The sequence below is a fragment of the Podarcis raffonei genome, chromosome 12 (assembly GCF_027172205.1).
Source record: "Podarcis raffonei isolate rPodRaf1 chromosome 12, rPodRaf1.pri, whole genome shotgun sequence".
NCBI classification, from domain to species: domain Eukaryota; kingdom Metazoa; phylum Chordata; class Lepidosauria; order Squamata; family Lacertidae; genus Podarcis; species Podarcis raffonei.
In genome coordinates, this window is record NC_070613.1 from 52,336,141 (window position 1) to 52,362,655 (window position 26,515).

The 26,515-nt window shown below is 43.3% G+C and overlaps 1 protein-coding gene across 1 annotated transcript in view; it reads left to right on the plus strand.

The window, feature by feature from the left end:
• Positions 1-26,515, plus strand: part of ITGA9 (integrin subunit alpha 9) — a 227,546-nt gene that overhangs the window by 68,582 nt on the left and 132,449 nt on the right. Inside the window, 2 exon segments of the mRNA XM_053359512.1 lie at positions 3,335-3,489; positions 10,759-10,919. Of these exon segments, the coding sequence (XP_053215487.1) occupies positions 3,335-3,489; positions 10,759-10,919 (316 nt within the window).

Here is a 26,515-nt window from a genome sequence, read left to right on the forward strand (position 1 = left end):
TTGTATACAGTGAGATTACACAAGTACCCCCCACTCAGCTCTCTTAGTCTTAATTTCCCTCGTTGACTGACGCACACCCACCAAACCCGAAAGTCAGTTGCCCTGTTGTTATCTTTTCATTCAGCAGCCTAACAGCCCACGGATAGAAGCTGTTCTTTACCCTGTTGGTGTGACTAATCCTGCTTCTATATCTTCTGCCTGAGGGCAGGAGATCAAGAAAGTGCCGGCCAGGGTGTGAATCATCCCTGAGAATTTCCCTCACTCTCCTGAGGCAACGTTCTTCCGCTATTTCATCCAGCAGATTCACGGGACAGCCCATAATATCTTGTGCTGTATTCACCACCCTCTGTAGGCACTTCCTATCAGATGATGTCAAACCAACGTACCACACCGTGATGCAGTATGAAAGGACACTTTCTATTGTTGACCGGTAGAAGGAGATAATCAAATGTTTGCAATACTCTGCAATACTCTGAGGAGATGGAGTCTCTGAATACTACTACTTTCTGAACGAGCCGTTACAGATTAACCAATGCTTTCATGTCAACTCGCTTTGCGTCAAGCTTTGAAATTTACAAGGGAGCAAGTTCACACATTCACCTACAAGTTGTCAAGCGATGAGAGAAATTGACATACATGCATTGCGTCTACAAGTATTTTGAGGGGCTTTGAAAAAATAAGCATAAGAACATAAATAGAAGCCTGCTGGAACAGACCCGAAACCCATCTAGTCTGGTATCCTGTTCTCTTCCTGCCCAACCACATGCCCATGCTTGCAAGCGGGGCCTAAGTGCAGCAGTGCTCTCCCTGCTTGTGTGTCCCAGTCGCTGGTATTCAGATGAATACAGAATGGCTTTTTTTTGCAATTTTGTCCTAACCTGGAATTGGGGGGGGGGGAATTACTGGACGTGTGTTCTTCAGGAAATGACTGTGTCCTGTTGTGGATGGCTAGGCCTCATGGGTGTTGAGTGAAGTTATCAGCAGATTGGCTGGAACCACCAGGAAGGAAAGGTGGTGGCAGCAGGTGGTGGCAGTCAGTCACAGAGACTCAGGAGCAGGTGTTGGTTTTATTGGCAGCAGGGATCAGGCAGAGTCTGGGTCAAAGTTAGGTTAGGCAGATATTCTCCATTCCATTTGGTAAACCTTACACAGATCTTACAACACATACATATTATGTGTGTGTGTACACATGTATGTGTGTGTTTACAAACACACACACACACACTCTTTCTATTCACTCCATTTATTTCCTCCCCTTTTTTATGGCAGTATACATATTTCAGTCGGCATTAAACTGCTCACCTTGGCCCTGTTTAAAAGAAAGAGATCTTGATTTCAGCTTACACACACAAACATTTTCTAAAAGTAATCTTGTGAGATTTTAAGGATGGTAAAGGACTTTTTTAAACACACACACACACACACACACACACAGTTACATTGTATGTGTGCACTGCCATAAGAGCGATCTTTGCAACTTTCAGAAATGCAGCTCAGAAAGATGGCACAAAGCATATGCACTGGTGCTTCTCCTCAACAAGAATAAAGCAAATGCCAAATTGCCACATTATGTTTGACATGTCTAAAGAGGGTTATTTGTAAGATTACCCAGTTAAAATTTGTTTGTTTGTTTGGTAAAATCTGGGTATGCCGGAACCATGGACAGCTCCAAGTCAACAAAACAAGTTGCTCTGAAGAGCTCAGTTGATGCTGTTATATTTTGATACCCACCTTGATTGTTATTTACAGTCCTTTTGCGAAGGTATGGCTATTTCTTGACACGGCTGTTCATACCATCTTGACGTACAAAAAAGTGTGAGGTTTGGGGGCAGCTGGTTTGATGGTTTCTCACAAGGCTCAAGATGCCTACTGATATATTTGAGCTACTGGTTATTTTATTTATTTACCTTATTTATGTCCTGTTTTCAGTCTCACAGCAGGCCACCAAGAGGGCTGACAATTAGAAAATATTAGTAAACATAATGTGATTTTTTCAAATGGCAGTTGTGACTGCTAAATGCTCTAGAGGGACAGTGGTGTCAAATGATGTCAAACTCATCCCTGGATAATTACAGGGTCTGGGTACTAATGGGGCTATCATTTTCCCCGAGGACTGTTTCCCATAAACAAATTAGGTCTTCATTGAATTTTGTGGACTTCCAGATCTAGTTGTTGCTTGGCAGGAATCAAATTAACCAAGGCTGTTCATATGAATATTGTGTATCTTGAACTACAATTGTTAACAATCCTGTGTATTTTGAAAACTGGACTGCTCCAATTTTGTATCATACTTTTGAAGACTTGATTCCAGCTTTGCCTATGAGGTTCGGGGGTTTCAGTTTTGTTGGCTACGTCCTCTGATTTGGTGGCTGTGACTGATGGCTCTACAAAGCCACTTCTAAGAATGCAGTCCTAAAACATAATACAAGGGAGCGCGCCCATCTCTTTTCTCTGACTTGGCAAAAGCTTTATCAGTTGAGGAAGGAGAACACCAAACAAGTTAGTATTTAGAGTACAGGAACATCTAGAAAACAGAACTTTGCAGGGACCATTCTGCATGGGAAGCTGTGTGAAAAGGCTCATACATGGTTGCAGATATTTAATCACGCCGGCACAATAGACTTCTTCCAAACAGTCAGGATACTGATAAGGTTAAGTTTGCTGCAACCACTTGTGGAGGTACTCCACACTGATAGTTCTTCATACAGAACAGCACCCAGCAGAACACTACAATTATTGCATGTAAATCATGCCATATCTTCAAAAAAAGAATAGAGGCAATCTGAGACAAAATAAGAGAAGCTTTTGTGATCAAGGGCATTCCAGAGGATCTTTGCACAAGCTTGTTGACATTTATATAGTGCTTTTGGGTGTTTGTACAGTGGTACCTCGGGTTAAGTACTTAATTCGTTCCGGAGGTCCGTTCTTAACCTGAAACTGTTCTTAATCTGAAGCACCACTTTAGCTAATGGGGCCTCCTGCTGCTGCTGCGCCGCCGGAGCACGATTTCTGTTCTCAACCTGAAGCAAAGTTCTTAACCTGAAGCACTATTTCTGGGTTGGCGGAGTCTGTAACCTGAAGCGTATGTAACCTGAAGCATATGTAACCTGAAGTACCACTGTACATTATCTCAGTCATTGTTTCAACCAATCTGCAATGTAGTTCTGTAGTTTTATTCTTGTGCTGCAAATGGGGAGTTGGGACAGAAAGGTTTGCCTAAGACGACTTGAGGTAGATAGACTTCTAAAGACTTCTCACCCATAGGCCAGTTTCTTAAGCCATTTCACTCCACTAACTACTATGAAAATAATGCTTTTGTTGTTGTTGTTTTAAGATCCAGGCCTGTCATTACTATGGACATCTCCATTTTCCTGCCAGCTTCCATTGACATCACAGCTCCTCAGTGCCACGATGACTTGCAGCCGGTGAACTGCCTAAACGTCACAGCCTGCTTTAGTTTCAGAGGCAAACGTGTCCCAGGAACGATAGGTAAACTATTATCTTGGCATCCATTGCTGTTTATAATTTCTAAACCTGTTTGTAAAATGTTATTTATGTTGTTTTCGTCCTCATAAGTTTACAGACTAGACCTGTCAGTTCCATTTCAGCTATCCCTCCATGTTTCTCCACCCTCTGATATTCACTCGCTCTCCCTTCTTCCTTCATCCAGTCTTCATGTAACCATGTTATTGTAAATGTAGACATTAATTTTGCTTTCAGCAGACACGCGTACACGGTATTTTCTTTATTGTATTTAGTGCCATGGTGCCACAAAGCACTTCACAGATTCCACTTCAACTCATGTGAACTTGTAGACACTCTGCTCTGCCCCAAATACCTTCCAGGCTTCCTGCTTCACCTCATGATTCTTCCAAATCCAATGCACAGCCCTAGCATACACTGCAACATTTTGTTGTAGGGTCCACTTGTTGCTTCATATAGCTTGTTCTAAGTATTTCACATATGTTATGTCAGTAATCCTTAAAGCAACTTTGAGAGGCCAGTATAATTACAAAACTGCAGATGCAAGAGTGAGACTCAGTGGCTTACCTAAGGCTGCATACTGAGTTCATGGAAAAGATGAGATTGGAACTGAGGATTTCATGGCCGCCAGTTTATTCTCTTAGCCACTATGCTACAATAGCTCTGAGTTAATGCAAAGACTAAGATCAACATGGATCAAGGTTTTTGTGGGTTTTTATAGTAGCTAAAGCCTCCCTTCCCCATGTTACCAAGAGCCTTTTCTGGTAAATGTCTGAGGAGTTACTTGTGTGTGATGAATTTTTTTTGTATTGAAAACCGGAAGACCAGTAGATATATTCCAGCTCTTCTTAAGAGACCCCATAAAACCAAAGGCACTCTTGGAACAATCCTGGATTTATGCCTTGTGTTTTTTAATGTTCGCCTGAAATCTTCCTTTAAGGTTGTGTGAAAATGGCACATCTTCCTCTTAACTGGTTAGCTTAAACATAGATCTTTCTATTTAAAAGTTGTTTTTTTACAGTGCTGCAAGTATCTTGAATGTTTTAGTGGTTGCTTGTATCTGTTTAGTTCTGCAGCATATTTTGTGAATTACGGTACAAATTCCATGTGTTTTATGGGAACATGTTGAAGGCTAAAATCTTAGCCAGTCTATTTATAGCTGAGATGGGCGTACATTAACAAGCAGTCAGGCAAACAATAGCATGTTGCTATGCAGTGTGTCCTATTGACTTCTCTTTCAGAGAGAACCAGATACAGTGACTTTTCTAGCATTGCCGGCTCTATATAACAGGTGGGCTAAAATTAGATATAGATATCAGTGAGGCTGAATGAATGTAGGGATGCTTGAGGAACTCATTCTTCGCAGATTCTGGTTTGAACTGATCTGATCTTCACCTGCCAGCATAACGTAAAAGTTTAGTCATATTTTAAGCCAAGTTTTTCAATAAAGTTTAGGTACGGTGGTACCTTGGGTTATGCTACCTTCGGGTAATGTAATTTCGAGTTATGAATGCAGCAAACCCAGAAGTGTATATTTCTGGGTTTCGCCATGCGCACATGCGCAGAAACGGCACCTTCGGATATTGACTTTTCAGGGTAAGTACGGATCCCCGGGACAAATTAAGTTCATATCCGGAGGGTCCACTGTACTTGTTTGACATCCATTTTACCAATATGACAGGGCAGCTGAGCTTGAAGTATAAAAAAGTCATATTGCCCGTGTGATTATTCTTGAGGGGGTGCTCCACATCACCAGCCGCATCCCTGAGCCAGATGAACATAATTTCATTTGTGTGCCACCTTTCCATAGTCCAAACCATGCTCAAGGTGGCTTAAAACATGAAAGAAATACATTGTTAGCATCCGTCTGTCTCGAGAGACAATGGAGTGCTCTTCCAGGGGTGAAGTCAAACTGCTGTGTTAGCAGCACCAAAGTGACCTTCCTGTATGGAGGTCCTGGGCTGCATAGACAACAAGAGACCGCCTCTCAGCCTCACTGATGTGGACCAAGGAAGCGTAAAAGGTGCCATCCAACATCCTTACGGATCTCACTCCAGACTTGTGTAGGGTTCACTCCTTAGCCTTTTCTTCTCCTGATGATACCTTGCAAGAAAACGGAGATTTAGGATCAGAGTTTTCCTTCTCTTAGATGGTCTACCTTCCCAGGTTGATGACCCCCATCTGCCCCTCACTTCCCTCTACATGGAAACCACCATCTTGATCGTCGGACCAGCTGTTGGTCCCGTCTGCTCAATCTGCCGGAGCTTGTCTTTGCATGCAGGGGAATGAAAAAAGTAAAAATAAAATAAAATAGTATAATGCAGGAAGAAAAAGGAATTGGAAGGGAGGAGAGGGAAACCAAGCTGATGCACTAGTTCCACTAGAATAGTTACATAGTTCTGTCTTTGCAGATTCTGGCTGTCTTGGAGAGCAACCCTACCCTAAAAGTACACCCCTTGTCTTCCATTGCACAGTTCTTCCCATAGACAGCTGATACGATGGCAATTGGAATCTTCCTGTTTATGTGCTGTGAATCGAAATTGTAGATGGTCTTTCAGCCTTGACAGTTCTCATGGCTGTTTATAATGAACACGAATGAAAACAACTCAAAACTAAAACAAAGTTAGTTGCAGCAGCAGTACGTGGAACTATGTGTGTGCTGTTGCTACATCCTTCTCCCCCCGCCCTAGAAGTTCCACCTTCTGCTGCTCCCCTGCACTTCAAGGCACTTTGGTTCAGTCTCTGGCCGGCCCCCATAGTCCATATTAAAGTGGTGCTTGAGAAGCCAAGCAGAAAGTGGCAATTAATGATCTCAGAGCAGGTTAGACTATGAAACGCAATAAACAATGAAGTGATGCAGCGCATTAAGCAAACATTTCAAAACTACAATGAAAACCACATACATTTAATAGAAAAGCAGATAAACACTTGGTTAATTTGCGGTTGGCCTCAACTATATCAGCCCACCAAGAAGGCCTGAGCAGAGAGGTGTGTCTTTAGCTGATACCACAAATAAGCAGTGTTGGCACCAGTTGTACCTCAGAAGGGAGGCTATTCTACAGCCAGGGCGGCGTGGCCAACACAGAAAAGGCAAGCAGTGTTATGCCTGAATTTTAGTCTCTAAACAAGAAGATCAGGTGAGCTTGCATGTGTCTGTTGCTCGCATGTTCTGCTGCTTGCGTGAACAGCAAACTCTAAAAGACTGCTGCTTACAGCATTGTATGAAGCGACTCTATTTTCAGCATTCTGAAAAAGAGCTATTTATGAGCTGAAACTCACTTAGACACAAGCCCCTCAGAGAGCAGCACACAAAAGGGGTGATCTGAGTCAGCTGCTAACTACCAATCTAGCGACATCTGCAAGCTGGGGTTCTTTGTTTTTTTAAAAAAGTTAGGCTTGCTGTTTCAGTTTTCCACTTCTGACATCATTGGTTGTGTCTGCCAAAAGGCAAAGTGGAGAAAGATGTGAAATATACTACTCGAGATTGTAAAATGTCAGCTGTTGCCGAGAGGTGGCACGGTCACAGCTGGATGTAGATTGCTCATGGACAGTTTTCTGTTACGTCTGAGAGTCAGTGTGCTCATTGCGACTACGCTTTAAATTGCTCCGTTGGGTGGCTGTTGCCACAACTCAGTGAGACATTTGGTGTATAGACGCTCCCCCTGCAGACTGGATGGTTTATATATTTGAAGCTTTTTCACATCCCACCTCAGTTGAAAAAGGCTCTCGGTTTGCAATGATCAGTAGTCAAACAGCCCCTTCCCTAAAAGTTGTGGCACACAAGGGGAAAGGGATGGAGATGGAGGAGGAAAGAAGCAATCTCAGGCACTAGTTCTTCAAGCAGGGATGGGGATCATGTGACCCCTCAGATGTGCTTGAACTCCAGTTCCCATCAGCCCCTGGCAGGGATGATGGGAGCTTGAGTTCAACAACATTCGAAAGTCATCCCTGGTCGAAACAGGAGCAGCTATCAGGGGTAGTGGTGCTTACCTGGCTTCCTGGCATGGGTGTCACTGCAGTTTACCAGGAGGAAGAAGAGGCAGGGTGTGGAGGTTGGTGTGGGCACTCCTTGCAGAGCCATTCTTGTAGGAGTAACGGAGATGACAGGAGGTTGAATGCAGGTGAGCTGTGCAGAAGCACGCTGGCAAGCACGCTCCAAGCAAGCTGCCGACTAGCTCTGCTAAGGCTCCTTTTATTAGCAGAAGTCAACAATTGGAAACAGTAGTGAAACCACCCTGAACTCAACTTATTTCCATCTAAGCATATTTCCAGCACTAGCAAACACACGTGTCAGCATGTGTTTACTGAGAGTGGTGCATGCTCTGGTTATCTCTCGCTTGGACTACTGCAATGCGCTCTATGTGGGGCTACCTTTGAAGGTGACCCGGAAACTACAACTAATCCAGAACATGGCAGCTAGACTGGTGACTGGGAGCAGCCGCCGAGACCATATAACACCGGTCTTGAAAGACCTACACTGGCTCCCAGTACGTTTACGAGCACAATTCAAAGTGTTGGTGCTGACCTTTAAAGCCCTAAATGGCCTCGGTCCAGTATACCTGAAGGAGCGTCTCCACCCCCATCATTCAGCCCGGACACTGAGATCCAGTGCCGAGGGCCTTCTGGCGGTTCCCTCACTGCGAGAAGCCAAGTTACAGGGAACCAGACAGAGGGCCTTCTTGGTAGTGGCACCCGCCCTGTGGAATGCCCTCCCACCAGATATCAAAGAGAAAAATAACTACCAAACTTTTAGAAGACATCTTAAGGCAGCCCTGTTTAGGGAAGCTTTTAATGTTTAATAGGTTATTGTATTTTAGTGTTTTGTTGGAAGCCGCCCAGAATGGCTGGGGAAACCCAGCCAGATGGGCGGGGTATAAATAATAAATTATTATTATTATTATTTCCCTGAAAGTTTTCCCCGATACTTGATTACGTCTGCGTCCCGGTCATGCTTCAGCCAAGCGTTATGTCTAGCAAACAAATTGTGAGAGGACAAAAGGTCAGGGGGAAAACCCTGTTTTCTAGCCAAGAAGGTCAGGGAAAGCAGGTGTAACACTCCTGGACATACTGTTGTATGTCTGGTGCGAGGTTTACCTTCGCAAAGTGTTACCTCCACACATTCTGGCACTCTCAACCATGCATTTGCACCACAGCGACCTTCCCACTTCCTCACCCCTCTCCCTCTTTCCAAGATTCAGTTACTTCCATGCTCAGAAGGCCTTCTCTACTGGCTGCTTCTAGGTCTAAAAGGTCTCAGCTGAGTTGACGATTATTTCTGCAATTCTTGATCTTGGTCTCTTAATAGCTGCTTCAGTTTTCCTCTTGATAGAATATTTTTTCATACTTGGCTTTGATTGGAAACAAACCAGATGTGTGGCACACTTAATTCTCACGCCTCTAAATAATCTGATATGCAGCCAAAATATGTAACAAGCCATTTAAAAGGCACAGGAGTCGGCTTTTACTGTCGCATACACAATATGCAATTTGGTTGTGTGGTTCTTCGTAATCTGCAGCATCTGTACTTTCCATTTTTACATCAACCTTCTTATCTTGATGGGATGCGCCATCAAAGTGCCAGATTGTACACTGTTAAGTGCAGTTATCATAAATGTAGGGAATGCTGGTTTGCAGCAGAGGTCCTATTGGAGCGGGGCTCAAGGATGTTAATGAACACTATGCAATAATGGTGTTAACTTTAGCTTATCACTTGAGCAAGGCGGCCTTGGCAGATGACTTACTGTGCTAACCTTTGATGACAGCCCTGATTGTTAACGTTTAGGGTACCGATTAGCAAAATGATGAGTAACTAGTCTTGAAATTCAAGGAAAACGGTTGTGTTGAAACTATACTGTTAACACACGGTAGTTTACCAAAGTTAAAAGATACACTTCTTCCCTTTCACTTCAGACCTTTCACTAGAGCAGGCTGGCAGAATTTAAGATCCAGCAACTTAAATGTAGCCCTCTACCAAGTATTGCAGAATGCCGAGTACTTGACATACTTTTGTATCCTTAAGTGGGCTACAAAATCAGGTTTATGGCACTGTTGCTTACATAGGCTGGTGGGTTGCATTTAAGTCATTGGGTCACAAGTAGCATAAGCTTGCCCTCAAGCAGTGTTTTCCAAACTTGAGTCTCCAGCTGTTTTTGGACTACAACTCCCACCATCCCTAGCTAGCAGGACCAGTGGTCAGGGATGATGGGAATTGTAGTCCCAAAACATCAGGAGGGCCGAGTTTGCCTATGCCTGTCCTAGACTGTGTGATGGGTATTGAAGGCACTTTACTTCAATCGCTGCATTCGTATTTGCCCAGTTGCCCAGAGAGTAACATTATGGGAGTGTTCTTTGATTCCCTGCCATCTGTTCTATGGGCTTCTGCAGGGCACTAGTCTGTCCCCAGTGCTCTGGAGCCTTTTTGTCTTTATTTGAACATGCACTTGTTAAGAACCCGGAAGAGCCTGCTGGATCAGGCCCAATGGCTTATCAGCGTCTAGCATCCTGTTCTCACAGAGGCCAACCTGATGCCTGTGGAGAACCTGCAAGCAATACTCGAGTGCAAGAGCCCTCTTCCCTACTGTGGTTTCCAGCAAGTGGTGTTCAGAAGCATTCCTGCCTCTGACCCCAGGGACAGAGAATGGCCATCATGTCTGGTAGTATTGCTAGTCTTTTCCTCCATGAATTTGTTCAATTGTCTTTAAAAGCAACCCAGTTCTGTTGCAGTTAAGGACCTGTTGCCGAATGGCAGAGGTCAGCGTGGTGCAATCCTAAAACAAACCAAAAGACATATACCTCTGGATATGTAAAGGTTGCCCTTGTGTTAATTTTTCTTTTCTTCTTTTTAAATAATTTTTATTACATTTTCCATTCCCCCCATTACATTTTAACATATATCATAATTCACTAATCCCAAATTGTCCCTTCCCTTCCCTCCCCCACCTGGACTTCCCTCAACCTCCTTTTCTAGTTTGTTTTCACCCATTATCAAATCCTCCTTATTTGCTTTCCATTCATTTTTTATATTTAATCTTACAATTTATATAAATTTTGTTATTTGTAAATGTTTACTCAGAACCTACTAAAGAGTCCAATTCTTTGCATTGTTTCTGTAGATCAGCCGAAAATGGTTCCCAATCTTCTTTAAAGGATTTTTGTGTGTCCTTATTTCGTAGTCTGTCAGTTAGTTTTGCCATTTCGGCATATTCTGTAAGTTTTTCTTGCCATTCTTTCGTTGGTATTTTATCGCTTTTCCATTTTCCATTTTTCCTTTTTTAGGATTGAACTGTAACCTGACGGCAGACGTGGCAAAGAAGGAAAAGGGTCATCCCATCAGGGTTTACTTTGTTTCTTCCGGAGAAGCAGTGGGCCAGATCACAGAGCAGTTCCAGCTGTCCTATATGCAGCAGAAGTGCAAACAGTACCTAGCCTATGTGAAGGTCAGTCCATTTCCCCTATATTATTTATCAGCTGAACCTTCTTGTCTTTGCAGTTGTTGGATCAAGTTAGTCTGCATGTGGTAATTCAGTTAACCAGGGCCGGTCCTGCCGTTGGGGAATGGCAGAAAAGCGATGGAGGACAGAACTGTTTGTGACACAAAGCTTGCCACATCACTCCTAAGCTAGCCTGCAATGAAGGAGGCTGTCAATGTCGCCAGTATTGGAAATAAGATTCAACCCTGGTCAGCATGGAATTTGTGAGGGGGAGAGTTAATGCAGGCAGCAAAATCTCCTTGGCCCTCATCACTAAAATGTTTCCAGTTACCTGGGAGTAAGCCCTACTAAACTTGCTGGACACACTTCCAAGTAGGATTGACTGTGTTGTAAAAGGGCCTCTTTTTTAATGGAAAGACTTGGGGCATTTTATATACGGTTATTGAATGATACAACAAAAGTTGGAAAGAAAGAGCGTCTCCAGCTGATGCTCCACCCTGAGGAATGACGTCTAGATCTCCCCTGAAAATGTAGAATTAGCAGAAGAAAGAAAAAAAAGGCTGGGTTTCCTGCAACAACTAAATAACAATTGGTTCATTTCCGTATAGCAAATGCATTATCTCAAAAGACCCTGAACTAGTCCCTTTTCCCACGTCTGTAAATAGATACTTGTCTCTTGGTTATTCTTGCCGCTTTCTTTTCTCAAGTACACTGGCTTTAATTTGCTTAGCTTTATTTGTAATAAGACTCCAGTGCACAATTGTTTGACTCCAGTAAGGAGTTGATGATGACATTGCAAAACGGCTAATTCTGTCAGGAAGCTGCTCTTGTCCCTAGAGGAGAATCCATCCACTCACTTATCAACTTTCCCCCCACGATTTTGGTAGAGACCACCCACGTCTGTCCTAATAAGCTTCTTTGCATACGGAACATTACTGTTCCAGAAAACTTTAAGCAGGCATGCAAATATGCATGACTTGGTATTCCTCTTTGGAATTGTTATGAGTTTGAGGAGTGGCATTAAGCCGTGTGCCAGATCCCTCTAATCCCCGGATCCAGCAAGTGTTAAAAGCTAATCAAGCCTTAAAATTCCTAGCCTAGCCAAGCTAGTTTCCTGGGGGATTAAGGAGTTTGGTGGGAGACAGCAAAGGGTTGGAGCCCCCTCCCTCAATAGACAAAGCCAGAGTTGAAGGCAGAGTTTGCAGTGATGGTGAGCTGGAGAGTCAGAGCACCGTTTGATTTCTCTTTGAATCCAAGTCTGTGGCTATGGGAGAAACAAGACCCTTTCGGGTTGTTGATGCTGTGAAGCCCTCCATCGTAGGCTCAGGTTGTATATATGTGTAACTAAACTGTACATCGCGAAGACAGCACAATCTCCACTTGCCTCATTCCCAAAGGAAACACAAACCCTGAGTAAGCACTTGGAACCTGTGGAATCTTGCGCTGCTCGGAGATCGGTTGTGTTGTGTAACTGCAACAATATTGTTTTCAATTATAGTTCCTTGCTCAGCTACTATGTGCATCAATGGAGTTTGCTTTGATCTAAAGCATTCCTGGACTGTAGGTCAGTTCATCTAAACGTCTTAACAAAACGTATTTCCTGCTTGTTCTTGTTGTAGACGTATTTCCTTGTTAGGGAAAATCTCAATAGGAAGAGCATGTCCCTCAAAAAACAACCCCCACCTTTTCGTACCATGACCATTTCCCCCTAGATAATTATTTGGAGTGTGATATGCTTCAAGGAGATGAACAATTGCCTGCTGAAGTCTGTTGCGAATTGCAGCTGCTTAGATAATTGAAGGCAAAAAGGGCAATGTTCAATGTTATTTTGGAGAAGCGAGAGAGATGGGAAGCTGTCCAGTAGGAGTGCAGCTTTCTAGATATTGTGGGACTCCAACCCCCATCAGCCCTAGCCAGCATGGCCAGTGGCCAGGAGTGATGGGAATTGTAGTCCAGGTACATCTAACGGTCCACAGGTCCCCCACCCTAGTCATTCAGAGTGCTGATTTTAATTTCCTAGCTCTACAGATTGCAGGAATGTTCATTTGCTTGTACAGTGAAGGATGGGAAGTGGTAGGAACGAAGGTCCTGGACAGCCTGTGCTCCAGTGGGAGGAAGCAGTATTGACTGTTTAATGTTTGAAATATGGAAGAGCCTTGAAAACTGAAGAAGGCTGGGTGAAGGGGTCATGATTACTTAGGAGATATATATGGTAAAGAGGTCAGGGAGAGAAACATTGCTCAATTAACTGCCACAAAGAGTTCGGTGTCCTGTAACGTGTTGTAAGAGATTGCCTTCATAATTGTACATGTGTTCCAAAACCTCATCTACTCTCTTTGTTGTAACACGGTCAACATGAAACAGCTTTCTTTTAAAAATAGCCTTTTATTTTCTTTATGCTGTGACTTCTTCTAATATACGTACCTTACTTTCCCTTTCTAAAAATATGCATTTGGACTACATACAGCCAACAGGGTAGATCATAATGGAAAAGATTGTGCGGATTGTGCTCTTAAAACAACAGACTGGGCCCAAAGGGCCGCGACTGAGCTTCTGGTCATTCACTGAATTTTTCAGGCCTAGGCCACTTTACTCTTTGGGGAGATAGCTTCCTGTTTTGGTAAGACTGTTTACGCTGAGGAGAAGGGGTTGAAAAGCTGGCTTGTGTGCTTTGGCTTGCATGGGAGTCAGCCAATAAGTGGAGTTAATGTTATCAGTCCCCAGTCCTGGCTTAGTGTGAAAAGGCCCCTGCCAAAATGTACTCATTTCTTTGAAGCATTTTGCCCCCTCTCTTAAGAAAGAAATGCTTCTGGAGTAGGGTTTAGAATCAATGTCCTCAGGCTTAAAATCCAAGAGACATGGCACAAAAGGTAAAAGGTATGGGGAAGAGAGGAGGGGGGAAATGCAAAATCTTATAGCAATAATCTGAAGTGGACACATTCAGAGCTCAGTACAGCTTATTGCTCAAGAGAGCTAATGCTTCTTTCTCTGTTCCCTGTACCCTGATGGAATGGAAAAACTAGTTGCTGATCAGGGCAATAGGAAATTGAACTAGTAGATTTTAGGCAGTTAGAAACAATATATATATATACGGTATGTTGAAGCCTATTACTACCTTTCTTAAGTTAACATTTGCCACTAATGTTGTTCTGTTAGCATCTGCTGGACAGTTCCTCATGCAACTGAGTTATCACTGGGAGAGAAGTTTCAAGCGGTATTCCACTACCACTAACTGCCTTAGCAAACAAACACTCCATCGAGTTTTCCCATTGCTTCTCCACAGTTTCCGCAGTAAAAACTCTGTTTTCTCAGCTTCCAGCTAAAGCCAGATGTTAGAGATGAGTGAGCAATATTACAAATGTATTGCAGTTTCAAAATACACCATGTTTCATTTCTTAAATATACAATGTGCTAATACATTCTGATGAAACAGGATATTGTTAAATTAAATGGGCCATGTATATTTTATAATGCAAGATCCTTTAATGTTTATTGGCTTAATTCTTTTCCTAGTTAATGGGATTTTGCAATCTGCAACAGCACTCCCAAGCCACAGAGCTTTTGTAATATTTCTGCTTTAGGGTGGCTGTAGGAATTTCATTTCCAGAAAGACCCTTGATCATGAGCTTTCCATTTCCTAATGTTTTTATTATTCGGGTGTGCCAGTGCTTGGTCTATTAAAAGAGATGCACCTCTTATCTATGTATGTTTATTTTTTTTATTGGAGAATATCAAACATCAATTTAAATTTTTGGGAGAAAAACAGGGATCAGTTTTAGAAAACAGGAACTGAGTCATTTGTTTTAATAATCTGATTCTGCTTTTCTTTAGTAGTAACCCTGCCTTTGTTGATTCACTTGTTTATTACTAAAGGAAATTAGAAAAAAAATATAGTTCTGATTCCTATGTGTTCGGAATCTTGGCCATTCACAGAAGATCACAGGATTTCTGTTGGGATAGCTGCTGCTTGAGCAGATGTGTCTGGAAGTAATAGAGGAATGGAGAACTGTGGCCAGCCTGATGTTTAATTCCAGTTCCCATCAGTCCCCGCTAGCATAGCCAGTTGTCAGGGATGATGGAATCTGTAGTCCAACAACACCTTAAAGGGGACACAGACTCTCAGTTCATGAGGCAGATCACATGGTGCTTTGTTAGGAAGAGGTTGCACATTGTACATTTGTGATGCCGAAAACTTGAGCATCTCAACATGGAGGTTATAATCTGAGCCTAGAGTTTGGCTTAGTGAGCTACTATCAACAGTAGGAGCTTTGACCTCAGAACTCTCTTTAGAATTGGGGTATACAGCACCAACCCCTGGAGTTGGCAGATAATATGAAGGCTGGGGATTGGCTAGGTCTGATATAAATGCTGGGAGCTTGGCCAACAGAGTAGTACCTTCTGCACGCTGCTGTTTAGATTCCAGCATCCTCATCACTAGCTGCTGGAATTCATGATGTCCAGGTTCGAGAGTCAGGTACAGTACAGCTGCCATTCATCCTGGGCTGGTGCTGGCACAAAGATCTGTCCAGGGCAAATACATATGTGGCTGTCCTTTTCAAACGGTCATTCTGAGAGTACAGTTGGGCTCTTTTGGCATTATATCTGTTGCATAGTTGAACCTCCAACCATGATCCCACAAATGTTTATTGGGGCAAGCTAGTTGTACTGGTGTGCTAGGCTAGTTGTGCATGTAACTGGCACCACTCCTTTGAACCTCTTTTGAATCTCTGACTCTGGCCAGCATCTGTTGGCAGTTGCAGGCAAAAGACAAAGGATTAACTGCAACACACACAGATGTGTTTATGATTTTTCATGCCCAGTTGGCTTTGAGGGACACTTTGCCTTGTGCAGCCAACAAACTGGGTTGTGGGTACACAGAAAAGGTCTTGTGCATTTTGGGTAGAGGTGTTAAGTAACACAGGGATTGCCCAGATTCACTGCCCGACAGCATCTTGCAATGTGTTTGCCCAGCATGTGGATTCAAATGTGTCTGGTAAGATGGGGCTACCTCCCCACTTAAAAGGAACGGGGCTCCTTCAAGAGGCCTCCCCTAGCTGGGTGTATCTACACCATGGAAGCTCTTGGCTGCACAGATTATGGAGTCCACCACAGACTCTATGTCGCAAGTGGTCATGCCACAATACACTTGTTCGTTTTTGAGGTGTTGCGGGACTCTTTCATGTGTCACATTTCAGCAAATGTTCCTGGCAGCCATGCCTGATAAAGCTCTTGTGGCATTTGATGCCTGGTTGTTAACTTGTGAGGATCAAAAAGCCATGGCATGCTGCTGGTCATTAAGAGAGAGAAGGAATAGATAATATTATCTCTGCACAGGGGCCATGTTGTGGCATGGTTATGTGTACATTTCACTAAAAACAATAGGAATTGTATCTTTGGGTTTGTGTTCCTGTCTTTATCTGGGCACTGTATATTTTCCAAGCACTAATGCCTTTTTTGATATATGCAGCTATCCTTACCAGACTGTTGCCCTTCTGCATTCTTGTCTTCAAACGCTAGAGCCTTCTTGTTAGCCCAAAGTGTTTAAAAATCATTTCACAAAACATTTTTCTAAGTTATTGTATTATTTTAAGTTGGCACTAATACCTCTCCTCCTTCCAAGGCATCCAGCTCAGTAGCAAGATACAACAGCTGCTTCTTTCTTTCCATGCTTGCCCCGGAGAGTTAACTTCAGAGGGATTTGGAAATTATTTTGAAAAGCGTTCGGCTTTCTTCCAACAATTGCATTGTTTCACGCACGTGCTCCCCCCCCCCCCACTTCCCCATGCGGTTAGGAGCAGCAGTTACAAGGCTTGTTTTCTTAGGAGGGAAAGCACAGGAGGCTTATTGTGATATCGGCTTACTTGCAAATGTCTACGTTGAGTATGGGGGAGCAGGCAAACACCCAGACATGGTGAAAGTCTGGAATGCAGCATCAGTTTCTCCTGCAAAGCAAACAACATTGACCTGGAGGGTGCCCGTTCCTCATTATTTCCAGCAAGCTCAGGCTTGTTTCTCCTTTTGCTAGCTACATCACAACGGCAATGTGTTCTCCAAAGTCCTGCTCAAGGATCTAAGGCAGAGATCGGGAACTTGTGGCCCTTCAGATGATGATGGACTACAGCTCCCATCATCCCCAACCAGCATGGTCAGTGATCAGTGATGATGGGAGTTGCAGCCTGGCAACAGCTGGAGGACTAGCAAGTTCTCCATCCCTGATCTGTCTTCATTAATTCCTTCTCATGCTCATGGGAGGAGCCACCATCTTCTGGCTGTTCAAAGCCTTCTTCTGTGAGCTCTAGAATGGTCAACTGACCATTAGCAGTTTATTAGAAGCAAATCACATTAAGCAAAAGATCCTCATGACACACTGCAGTAGCATTTCTTTTAGAAGGTATTTAGCAAGGCGTGCTAAAAATTAGGGGGAAATGAATTCAGCAGAATATATGGAAATGGAGCAGAATAATTATTGTGGTTTCAGAAGTTGGGGACAAAGGAGCCTTTATGTCTGTCAGTGTTTGTGTGGCTGTGGCTTGACTCTTATTTTTCTGTGGCTTGGCTTCAGGCGTGTGAGATAAAGTTCCTCAGCCCTGGTGAAACCCAAATGTGAAAACAATTGAAAGCAGTGGAGAAAGCTGAAGTGGGTCTTAATATTTTTATTTAAGTGTTGTATTTGAGACACATTCTACCCATAACCCTAAAAATTGTGCACCGAAGCCATTGGGAGTGGATCAGAATTGTTTCACAGTGACTCTGGATTGAAAGAGGAAAATGGTGCTCTCCTTTGTGCAGTCGTAGATATCCCTCATTCTTCTCATCCTTTAGCAATCGCAAGGCTAGCGTAGTGATGATAAACTTCTCATTTGATCCCTGTGTTTATTATAGATGACGTATGCAGCTTGTGTCCAGCCAAAGGGGGAGCCAGCAGAGCTAGTAACTGCTATCAATCATTTCTTGTTGCTGCTCAAAAGCCAGGCCCCCAGAACAGCTTCTGCTTAACGCAGTCTGCAATTAAATCAGACACAGCGTTTATGTCTTCCAGGTATTTTTATCTTTATGGTTTGGCAGGATGTCTTAAACAGCCCCATGATGCCTTAACATTAACTGCCTACTTGAGGTGATGGATATATGTTGCTGCTAAACTCAACCCAAACATAGTCCTAAATATTGGCACCATATGACAGGCATCTAGAATGGCTTGATCATCTGTGGTCGCCTTCTAACATTGCCCAGGTGGCTCTGCAGCAGCATGTTGTTGTTGTTTAGTTGTTTAGTCATGTCCGATTCTTCGTGACCCCATGGACCAGAGCACTCCAGGCACTCCTGTCTTCCACTGCCTCCCGCAGTTTGTTCAAACTCATGCTGGTAGCTTCGAAAACACTGTCCAACCATCTTGTCCTCTGTTGTCCCCTTCTCCTTGTGCCCTCCATCTTTCCCAGCATCAAGGTCTTTTCCAGGGAGTCTTCTCTTCTCATGAGGGTGGCCAAAGTATTGGAGCCTCAGCTTCAGGATCTGTCCTTCCAATGAGTACTCAGGGCTGATTTCCTTAAGAATTGAGAGGTTTGATCTTCTTGCAGTCCATGGGACTCTTAACAGTCTCCTCCAACACCGTAATTGAAAAGCATCAATTCTTCGGCGATCAGCCTTCTTTATGGTCCAGCTCTCACTTCCATACATCACTACTGGGAAAACCATAGCTTGAACTATACGGACCTTTGTTGGCAAGGTGATGTGTCTGCTTTTTAAGATGCTGTCTAGGTTTGTCATTGCTTTCCTCCCAAGAAGCAGGCGTCTTTTAATTTCGTGACTGCTGTCACCATCTGCAGTGATCATGGAGCCCAAGAAAGTAAAATCTTGCACTGCCTCCATTTCTTCCCCTTCTATTTGCCAGGAGGTGATGGGCCCAGTGGCCATGATCATAGCTCTAGCCTTTTCTTAGCTGTGCTTCTGATGGTGCAAATAGTCATAGGTGGTCTGAAGTAGTGGACAAGTACCCTTGGAGTGGTAACAAGCCAACCATGTTCTTGTGGCATTCACAAAGCAAAACAGTTCATAAATAGGGGTGCATGCTCTTTGAAGAAGGATTGATACACCTGCTCCTTCCTCGCACCAATTCTTCTTTTGGTCTTAGTAATGCAGGAGTGCAGAAGCAGATGTGTCTTGCTTGGGGTTTATTAAACTCGTCCACCCCGCCAAATCTGCCCAAATTTCTAACTGGAAATGTGCATGTTGCTGACAACCTTAGGAGGCAACCTGAACATACTGTTGCATCCCAGTACTAATGAACACAAAGACTAAATCTCACCATCTAAAACCACCTGGTGAATTGCACTTTAGAACAACGCAGCTAATTAACTTGCTGAGGAACCTGGCAGTGACTGCTGTGGGTGAAGTTGTTAGGAAGGATTTGTTTCCAAGTGCAGGATTGCAAACTGACCAGGAAAATTAAAACTTTTCTGTGTGTTTTTTTGCCAGCTTGATCTGCTGAAATGGGCAATAGCGTAAAAATAAGCCTTAGGACCTGGCTGATGCTTGCATATTAAAAGTTGGCAGCCCTCAGCATGCCATGTTTGCTTCTAGTGGTCTGGTTCATCTAGGTCAGGGAGGTCCAACGTATGGCCTGAGGGCTGCATATGGCCTTTGAAGCCCTTTTTGGGGGGGCCCTCATGAAAAGGCATTGTGTAGCCTGTGGATTCCATGTCAAAGTACTATTGCGTCCCACTTGCTATGAAAAGTAGGACCGCCCTGATCTAGGCTATTCCTGAGCATAGCCATGTCATTGTAAGTTGACCCTGTTAAATGGGCACATATTTGGTCCTAGAAATAATATTTGACATAAACTTTGTGTTGTGTCAATGTTGTGTGTCTCTTCCATTCACAGAGAAGTGAGAATGTTTGGTGGCCTCATAAAAGTTAGCCCTGAACTGAAATTCTCTGGTTAGAACTTTCACCGCAAAGCGTGGGAGAAATGGGGGAATTAAATGGACAAAGGAGGACAGAGCTGTTGGAACAAGAGAGAAGCTGCCCTTGAACCTTCATCTTGATTTTGCCCCTTCCCTCTCATGCCTCTCTTGTGAATGAGATGTTAAACAGTGGGAGGGCATTTTCGCTGCATTTTGCCTTTACCCCCTTCTGCCGCTAGTCTTTGCAAATAGCTTGGACTTAAAAGGCAATTATTTTGTTAGGCAATCAGTCTTATCTCCAAGGAATACAAATGTAAGGAGCTTTGCATGCTGTCTGCCAGGCTTGGTTATGCTGGAATTGGGATGCAGGCTACATGCCCGGTAAAGGGCAAGGTCCATTTGGCTGGCATTGCACATTTGGAAACTATGTGCGTGCACGTGTGAGGGAGAGAGGGGAAAGTATTTAGTGGCGGTGACAGATCTACAATTTAGTGAGCATCTGTTCTCCCGACCTAGTTGGCTTGTGATGTCCTTATCAGTTTCCTCAAGGTAAGAGTGTCACGGGCTGCATTGAGGCTGGGATTCAAAGTGTCACAGAAACTGAAAATGGTCTGCAAAAAGGATGCATGGCAGCGTTTTTCAATTTTCTGACTTTGCTAGAATAACTTCCTAGAAGAACTCTGAGTAAAAGACACCCATTTCCATTTTACTTTGGGAATTTATATATTTATTTACATTTATAACATTTCTTATCCATGCTTCATTGCAAATGCAATTCCAGGATGGGTTATAGATCTGCATACAGTGGTACCTTGGGTTAAGTACTTAATTCGTTCCGGAGGTCCGTTCTTAACCTGAAACTGTTCTTAACCTGAAGCACCACTTTAGCTAATGGGGCCTCCTGCTGCCGCCGCGCCGCCGGAGCACAATTTCTGTTCTCATCCTGAAGCAAAGTTCTTAACCTGAAGCACTATTTCTGGGTTAGTGGAGTCTGTAACCTGAAGCATACGTAACCTGAAGCGTATGTAACCCGAGGTACCACTGTACTCAATGCAATCATTTAAAAAACCAGGCAGATAAATGACAACCAGGCAATAATATAATCAGTGCTTTTTTCCTTTAAAAATGTTTCGGGATACTCTCATTTCCCTATTCATATTGAAATACTGCCCCTCAGTGAGGCCAAACTTAAATTTACAAAATGTTTAGGGGTATGTGTCCCCCAGAAAAAATGCACTGGATATAATGCACATGAGGACTTCAGTGCTCCCTAACTGGAGCTGTAAATTTTTATAAAAATAAAATCTGGCTGCCAGTTTCTACCAAATCTTAGCTGCATGTAAATGCATTCATTATCACGTAGTGGCACTAAATAAAAGACACTTTCCATGGATGTGTGCTTCTCTTAGAATTGCACTTCTGCATTTAGACATTCAGCATTGACAGAGCTGATCTGATGATATTGTGATTTTGGTGAGCAGTTCTTTTAGCAAACGATTCTTGGCAGATTTGCAGAAAGGGAGGCGGGGAGGGTTAAAGTTACCAGCGTTCTGGTGTCCATTTGTGCATTCATGCACAGTCACCAATACCAAGACTATTGCAGTGTTTCAGATCATGGAGATCCCAGAAGCGACTGGGGGAAGCTGATCTATTGCATTCTTCCCCTGGAATCTTACAAATGCAGTATGTAAGACCAAAGACCCGGAGCTGCTTTGCCAAAAATGACGACTGTAGCAAGGATCAGCCCAGTGATTTGGGGCTAAGGCTTATATCCTTTGAATTTGTTTATTTCGTTCTCCCGGAAATACATCATGTTTTTGCTCTGCTTCAAAAAATGGATAGGGGTGATCTTCCTTTCTTCTTCTTTTTTGAGATTTATTTAAACAAATGTGCTATTTTGGTAATCGTGTACATCTTTGCTATCCGGATCCATGTGAAGAACGTGCTGGGAGTCCATTGTACCGAATGTCCCTCCTAGATGAGGCCGAGTGGCTGTAAAACTGTTAACTAAACAAACACAGCATTTTCCATCTCCTCACTCGGGTGTGAAGAGTTGATCTCTCCCCCTGGATGCCGGCTAGCCAAGAATGACTGTGCAGTCAGAGAGTGTGAAGCTGGACCCCATCCCTCTATCAGTGTTTCAGAACGGGGGAGGGGGCTGCTTTTCTGTATTAGAATATTTTAATTTGTGCAAATTGCATAAACACGAGAACCTTGGAATTTACACAAATGGAGAATGAATCTTAACTACATAGGTTTTGGGCTGCTTAAGTTAGGCGTTTCTTCAGTCTGTTTAGCTTGTCTTCATGGTCAATATTATCCCATTTTACTCTGAGTAAAACTTCGTTGAATACCACCCATATGGTGGCAGAAAATGTTGAGTTTTGAACAGGGCATGTGAGGGAACAATATTGGCTTCCCCATGTGCCAAACTTGTCTTGGCTCCATTTTTTAAAATGTGCCATTTTGTTTTTGTGAATTGGCTCACAAATTTCTGGATAGATCGCTTTTTGTGCTATATAACACGAATGTTTCTCAGCTTACTTGCTCCATTCTTTTGCGAGCCAAATGACAGTGGACGCTTGGGTTGTGAACGTGATCCGTGCGGGATGCACGTTCGCAACCCACAGCGGCGCATCTGCGCACACGTGAGTTGCGATTTGGCGCTTCTGTGCATGCACAAAGCGCGATTTAGCGCATGTGCGACTGCCAAAACCCAGAAGTAACTCGTTCTGGTACTTCTGGGTTTCGGTGGTCTGTAACCCAAAAAAAGTCTGTAACCCGAGGTATGACTGTAGTCCTTTAGAGCTCACTGAATTTGGGTTGACTAGGCCAAATTGTAAGGTTTTTCTCCCTCCCTTCCTTATATATCTATATACTATGCCTCGCGGGTGGTTATTGGACTATAATTTCCATTAGCCCCAGTCAGTATTGCCAGTGGTCAGGGATAATGGCAGCTGTTGTCTAGCAGCACCTGAAGGGTACTAAATTGGTTGTTCTTAGACTAAACAGTCTTATATAACCTCTGAGACTAAAGGATCCATGGGAGAGGTTGGGTGGCCATCTGCCATGGATGCTTCAGGTGAGATTCCTGCAATGCAGGAGATTGGGATCCCTTCCAACTCTACATTTCTATGATTCCATGTTTCTGTGACTTTCAATGTTCCTTAAGAGAACCAATGACATTCCCGTCTTTCTGAAATCTTTGTAAAATACTAAACGGCAGAAATTAGAGCGTCATTTGGGGGGTGGGGAAGTCAGCACTCCTGTCAGTCTTTCTAGTTTTTGGAGGAGATTCTAAGTTATTTCCTTGCAAATTTATGACTTGGCTCGAGAAGTTTAGAACTTGTAACTCTGGTGGAGATTTCATGGTGATTGCCTCATAGCATAACAGTGTAGTAAATTTATTTTTATGAATAGTGGGAGGTTTAGGATTGGGCTTTACAACATTAATACGGCACCTTTGAGTGTGCATGTTTATTTCCTGGCCTCGATACTTAATAAGTGGCTCAACATTCAAGCATGGTCCGTATATAGGGTAGGATTTATCAAGTTCATCCTGCAGCCTGTGTGCCTTTTTTCAATGTATTTAATAAAGTTGATGTGTTGAATGCTAAATACTCCAAAGACTGACCCTCCACATTTATATTTAAAAGTTTTACAAAGAAAACTATGAGTGAAGAAGAAGAAGAATAAAATTACATACAGGTCTAAAACACGAGAGCATACTGTTTTCTCCCCAAACAAGCCAATATTGATTTAGGAATTCACCTTGCTGGAAGTGTACTCATTGGTCTGTCGTCCTGTGGTTACTTCCATAATAGTACCTTACCTACTATGTTTGAAAAGAAACATTTTCCTTTCTTTAGGCCATTCATAGCACATCATGTAAATTACAGGTTTGGCAACAATCGTGGTATGTGGTTCTCCTCATTGTGGGCAGTAGTTTCTGCCTATATCTTGTAATGCTTGTGGGATTGAAGCTTTGCCAAAAACAATGCTTACATGTATGGTAGGAAGACATGAGAGAGAAATTTATATGAATATTTCTCTCCCCCCCCCCCCGCCTTCTAGGGTTAGCTAGGTGGTGGTCATTGAGAAGAATTGTCTGTGTTGGAATTCACAAGCAAAACTAGCCAATGAGCCAATGTTTAGCAGACATGTTGCATTGGTGCTGTTTTAGGGAGGTATTTATGGAGGCATGTTTATTTAGAAAATGTTAATCCCTCCTTTCTTCTCAAGATGACTTACCACCATCTTATAAAACACAGCAATAAATAATGAAAACAAACTAAAATAGATGTAATTGTCTTCTGAGTAGAAAGTTTGATATAACTTGATTACGACTTGCTTGTTTTGAAAGAAAAACACACAGGTCTTTTGGGGTAAAACAAACATCAAGAACATCAAGTTATGTTTGTTTTGAGACAGTCCAGATATTTTCTTTTTCATCTGCAAAAGTATTCTGGCATCTCAGAGTCACTCCCAATACATGATGAACAGACTGTGTGCGTGTGTGTCTCTCCTGAAGGATATAAACTTCCTTTATTAGGCAAATTTTTGTCCAACAGGCAAGCTGGCCTGTGTCTGGAGGCCCAGTGCCAGTCATAAGGCAGAGACCACAGGATTAGCTTTTAAGTGTCAATTATGTTCTCTTAAAGCCAATGCAATCCCATTTCTTGGGACAACAAAATAGAGTTATAAAAGCAGATTCAAAACAAGATGAGTCTTTTTAAAGCAGAAGCTGCATCTGGGTCCATATCATTCCTTGTCAGTTTTGATATGCCCACCTACCCACTCACTTTACAATAGAATGGGCTTTCTTGATTCAATGATTTGGCCCAGTATTCAACTTGGAAAGAATCGACCGGCTTTAAAGCCTCAATGACAGCCTCACCACCTGAAACTAGGGCAGTATTTCTCAAACTTGGGTTTGTTGTTGCTGGACTACAATTTCCATCATCCCTAGGGAGCAGGACCCAGTGGTCAGGGATGATGGGAGTTGTAGTCCAACAAGTGCCAGAGACCCAAGTTTGAGAGACATTGCTCTAGGGGATAAACTGAACATTGTGCTGTTGTGATAGTTCCATCACTGCTTGCCAGATGGAACAGTTTTTCATCTCCTTTCCCCTGCACACTGTTCTGGGGCTTCTCCAGACAATCCCAAAACTGTGAGGGACTGGGGTGGGGGGAAGGAAGGCCCAATGTGGGGCATGTTGCATTGACTGGTGGCCAACGGAAAAATTCAATGTTTCTCTCAGTGGCTTTTAGACTGTGTCTGTGAGGAGCTTTGTGGTTCATCAGGAGAGTCATTGCTCCTCACTGAAAATTGCAGAAAAAGCTCCATGCAAGAGAGCATGCCTTCGATTTCTGAGTATTCCTTGACTAAATGATGTATTCTGGGTCCCCCTATTAGCTCACATTGGCCAGGGGTCTGCCCCCTGAGCCTGGCCTGTGCCCTGCAAGATAAGAGCGTACATTACAATGTGCAGACCTGCAACAGCCTCTTGCTGAGTTAATGTTTCCCCGAAGTTAAAATGTTTGAAGTGCACTGGTCTGGCTAAATATCACAGTTGTCTTACAGTTGCCAATATCATATTCATTCATTCATTCATTCATGTCATCTTTATAATTATCATGATAAGTAGCGTAAGAAGCAAACGCCGGCTATTTTAGAAAAGTACTGTCACCTTTTCTATGTTACTACCCGACTACTTTACTCACTGAAATGAGTGTTCCACTCCCTCATTCTTCAATCTCTGTGGAAAAAATAAAAATACCAGAGTTGAGAGAGACCGTTAAACATATGTAGGGTGGCTTCTCTCTGCAGCTTGGTTTTAGTGGTTTTCCTGTTTATAATAGTGTGAGAATACAACGGGGTCTGGTGATCCCAGGCACCAGTGCACACATGCAAACAGCCTCCTTTTCCTGCCCAAAACTGGCTTTAATGATATTTTTCTTTTTTTCTGTGTATGAGAGAGTGAGCAGAGTATATAAGCAGGAAATGCTAGGGGCACCTCCTGCAGGAAAAAAAGGTTTTCTTTTCTATTATTAAATAGAAAACAATTGGTTCATAAAAGGATGTGGTCACTGGTAGTATTTCAAGACTTCTTAGTAGTCTGCCAAGTCTATAGGGAACTGTGCATTTTATGCTTGTGGTTTGTTTTGGACAATGAGCAGGTGAACTCCAGGTTAGGGTTGCTTTTATTTCTTTTGTCCCACTGTCCCAGTAGAAACCATGCCAAAAAAAGAGAGTGGGGAGAGGGCAGCACCCATAATAAAACCTTAAATGAGGATGAGGAACACATCCCATGTTGGGCGCCAGCTGTCACCAGCATCAGCTAGCAAGGGATCATGGGAGTTGGAGTCCAGCAACAACTTTTGGGCCTCAGGTGCCTGAACGAAAAGGACCTGAAACTTCACAGCAATAGCACAGCATAGATTGAAAGACCTGGGGGAAATAAGGCCTTAACATTATGCATAGACACCAGTCAAGAGCACCCCTGCAGTGGGGAGAGCACCTGGCAGTTGATATGCCACTACTGAGGGGCGCGGGTGGCGCTGTGGGTTAAACCACAGAGCCTAGGGCTTGCTGATCAGAAGGTCGGCGGTTTGAATCCCCGCAATGGGGTGAGCTCCCGTTGCTCAGTCCCTGCTCCTGCCAACCTAGCAGTTCAAAAGCACGTCAAAGTGCAAGTAGAT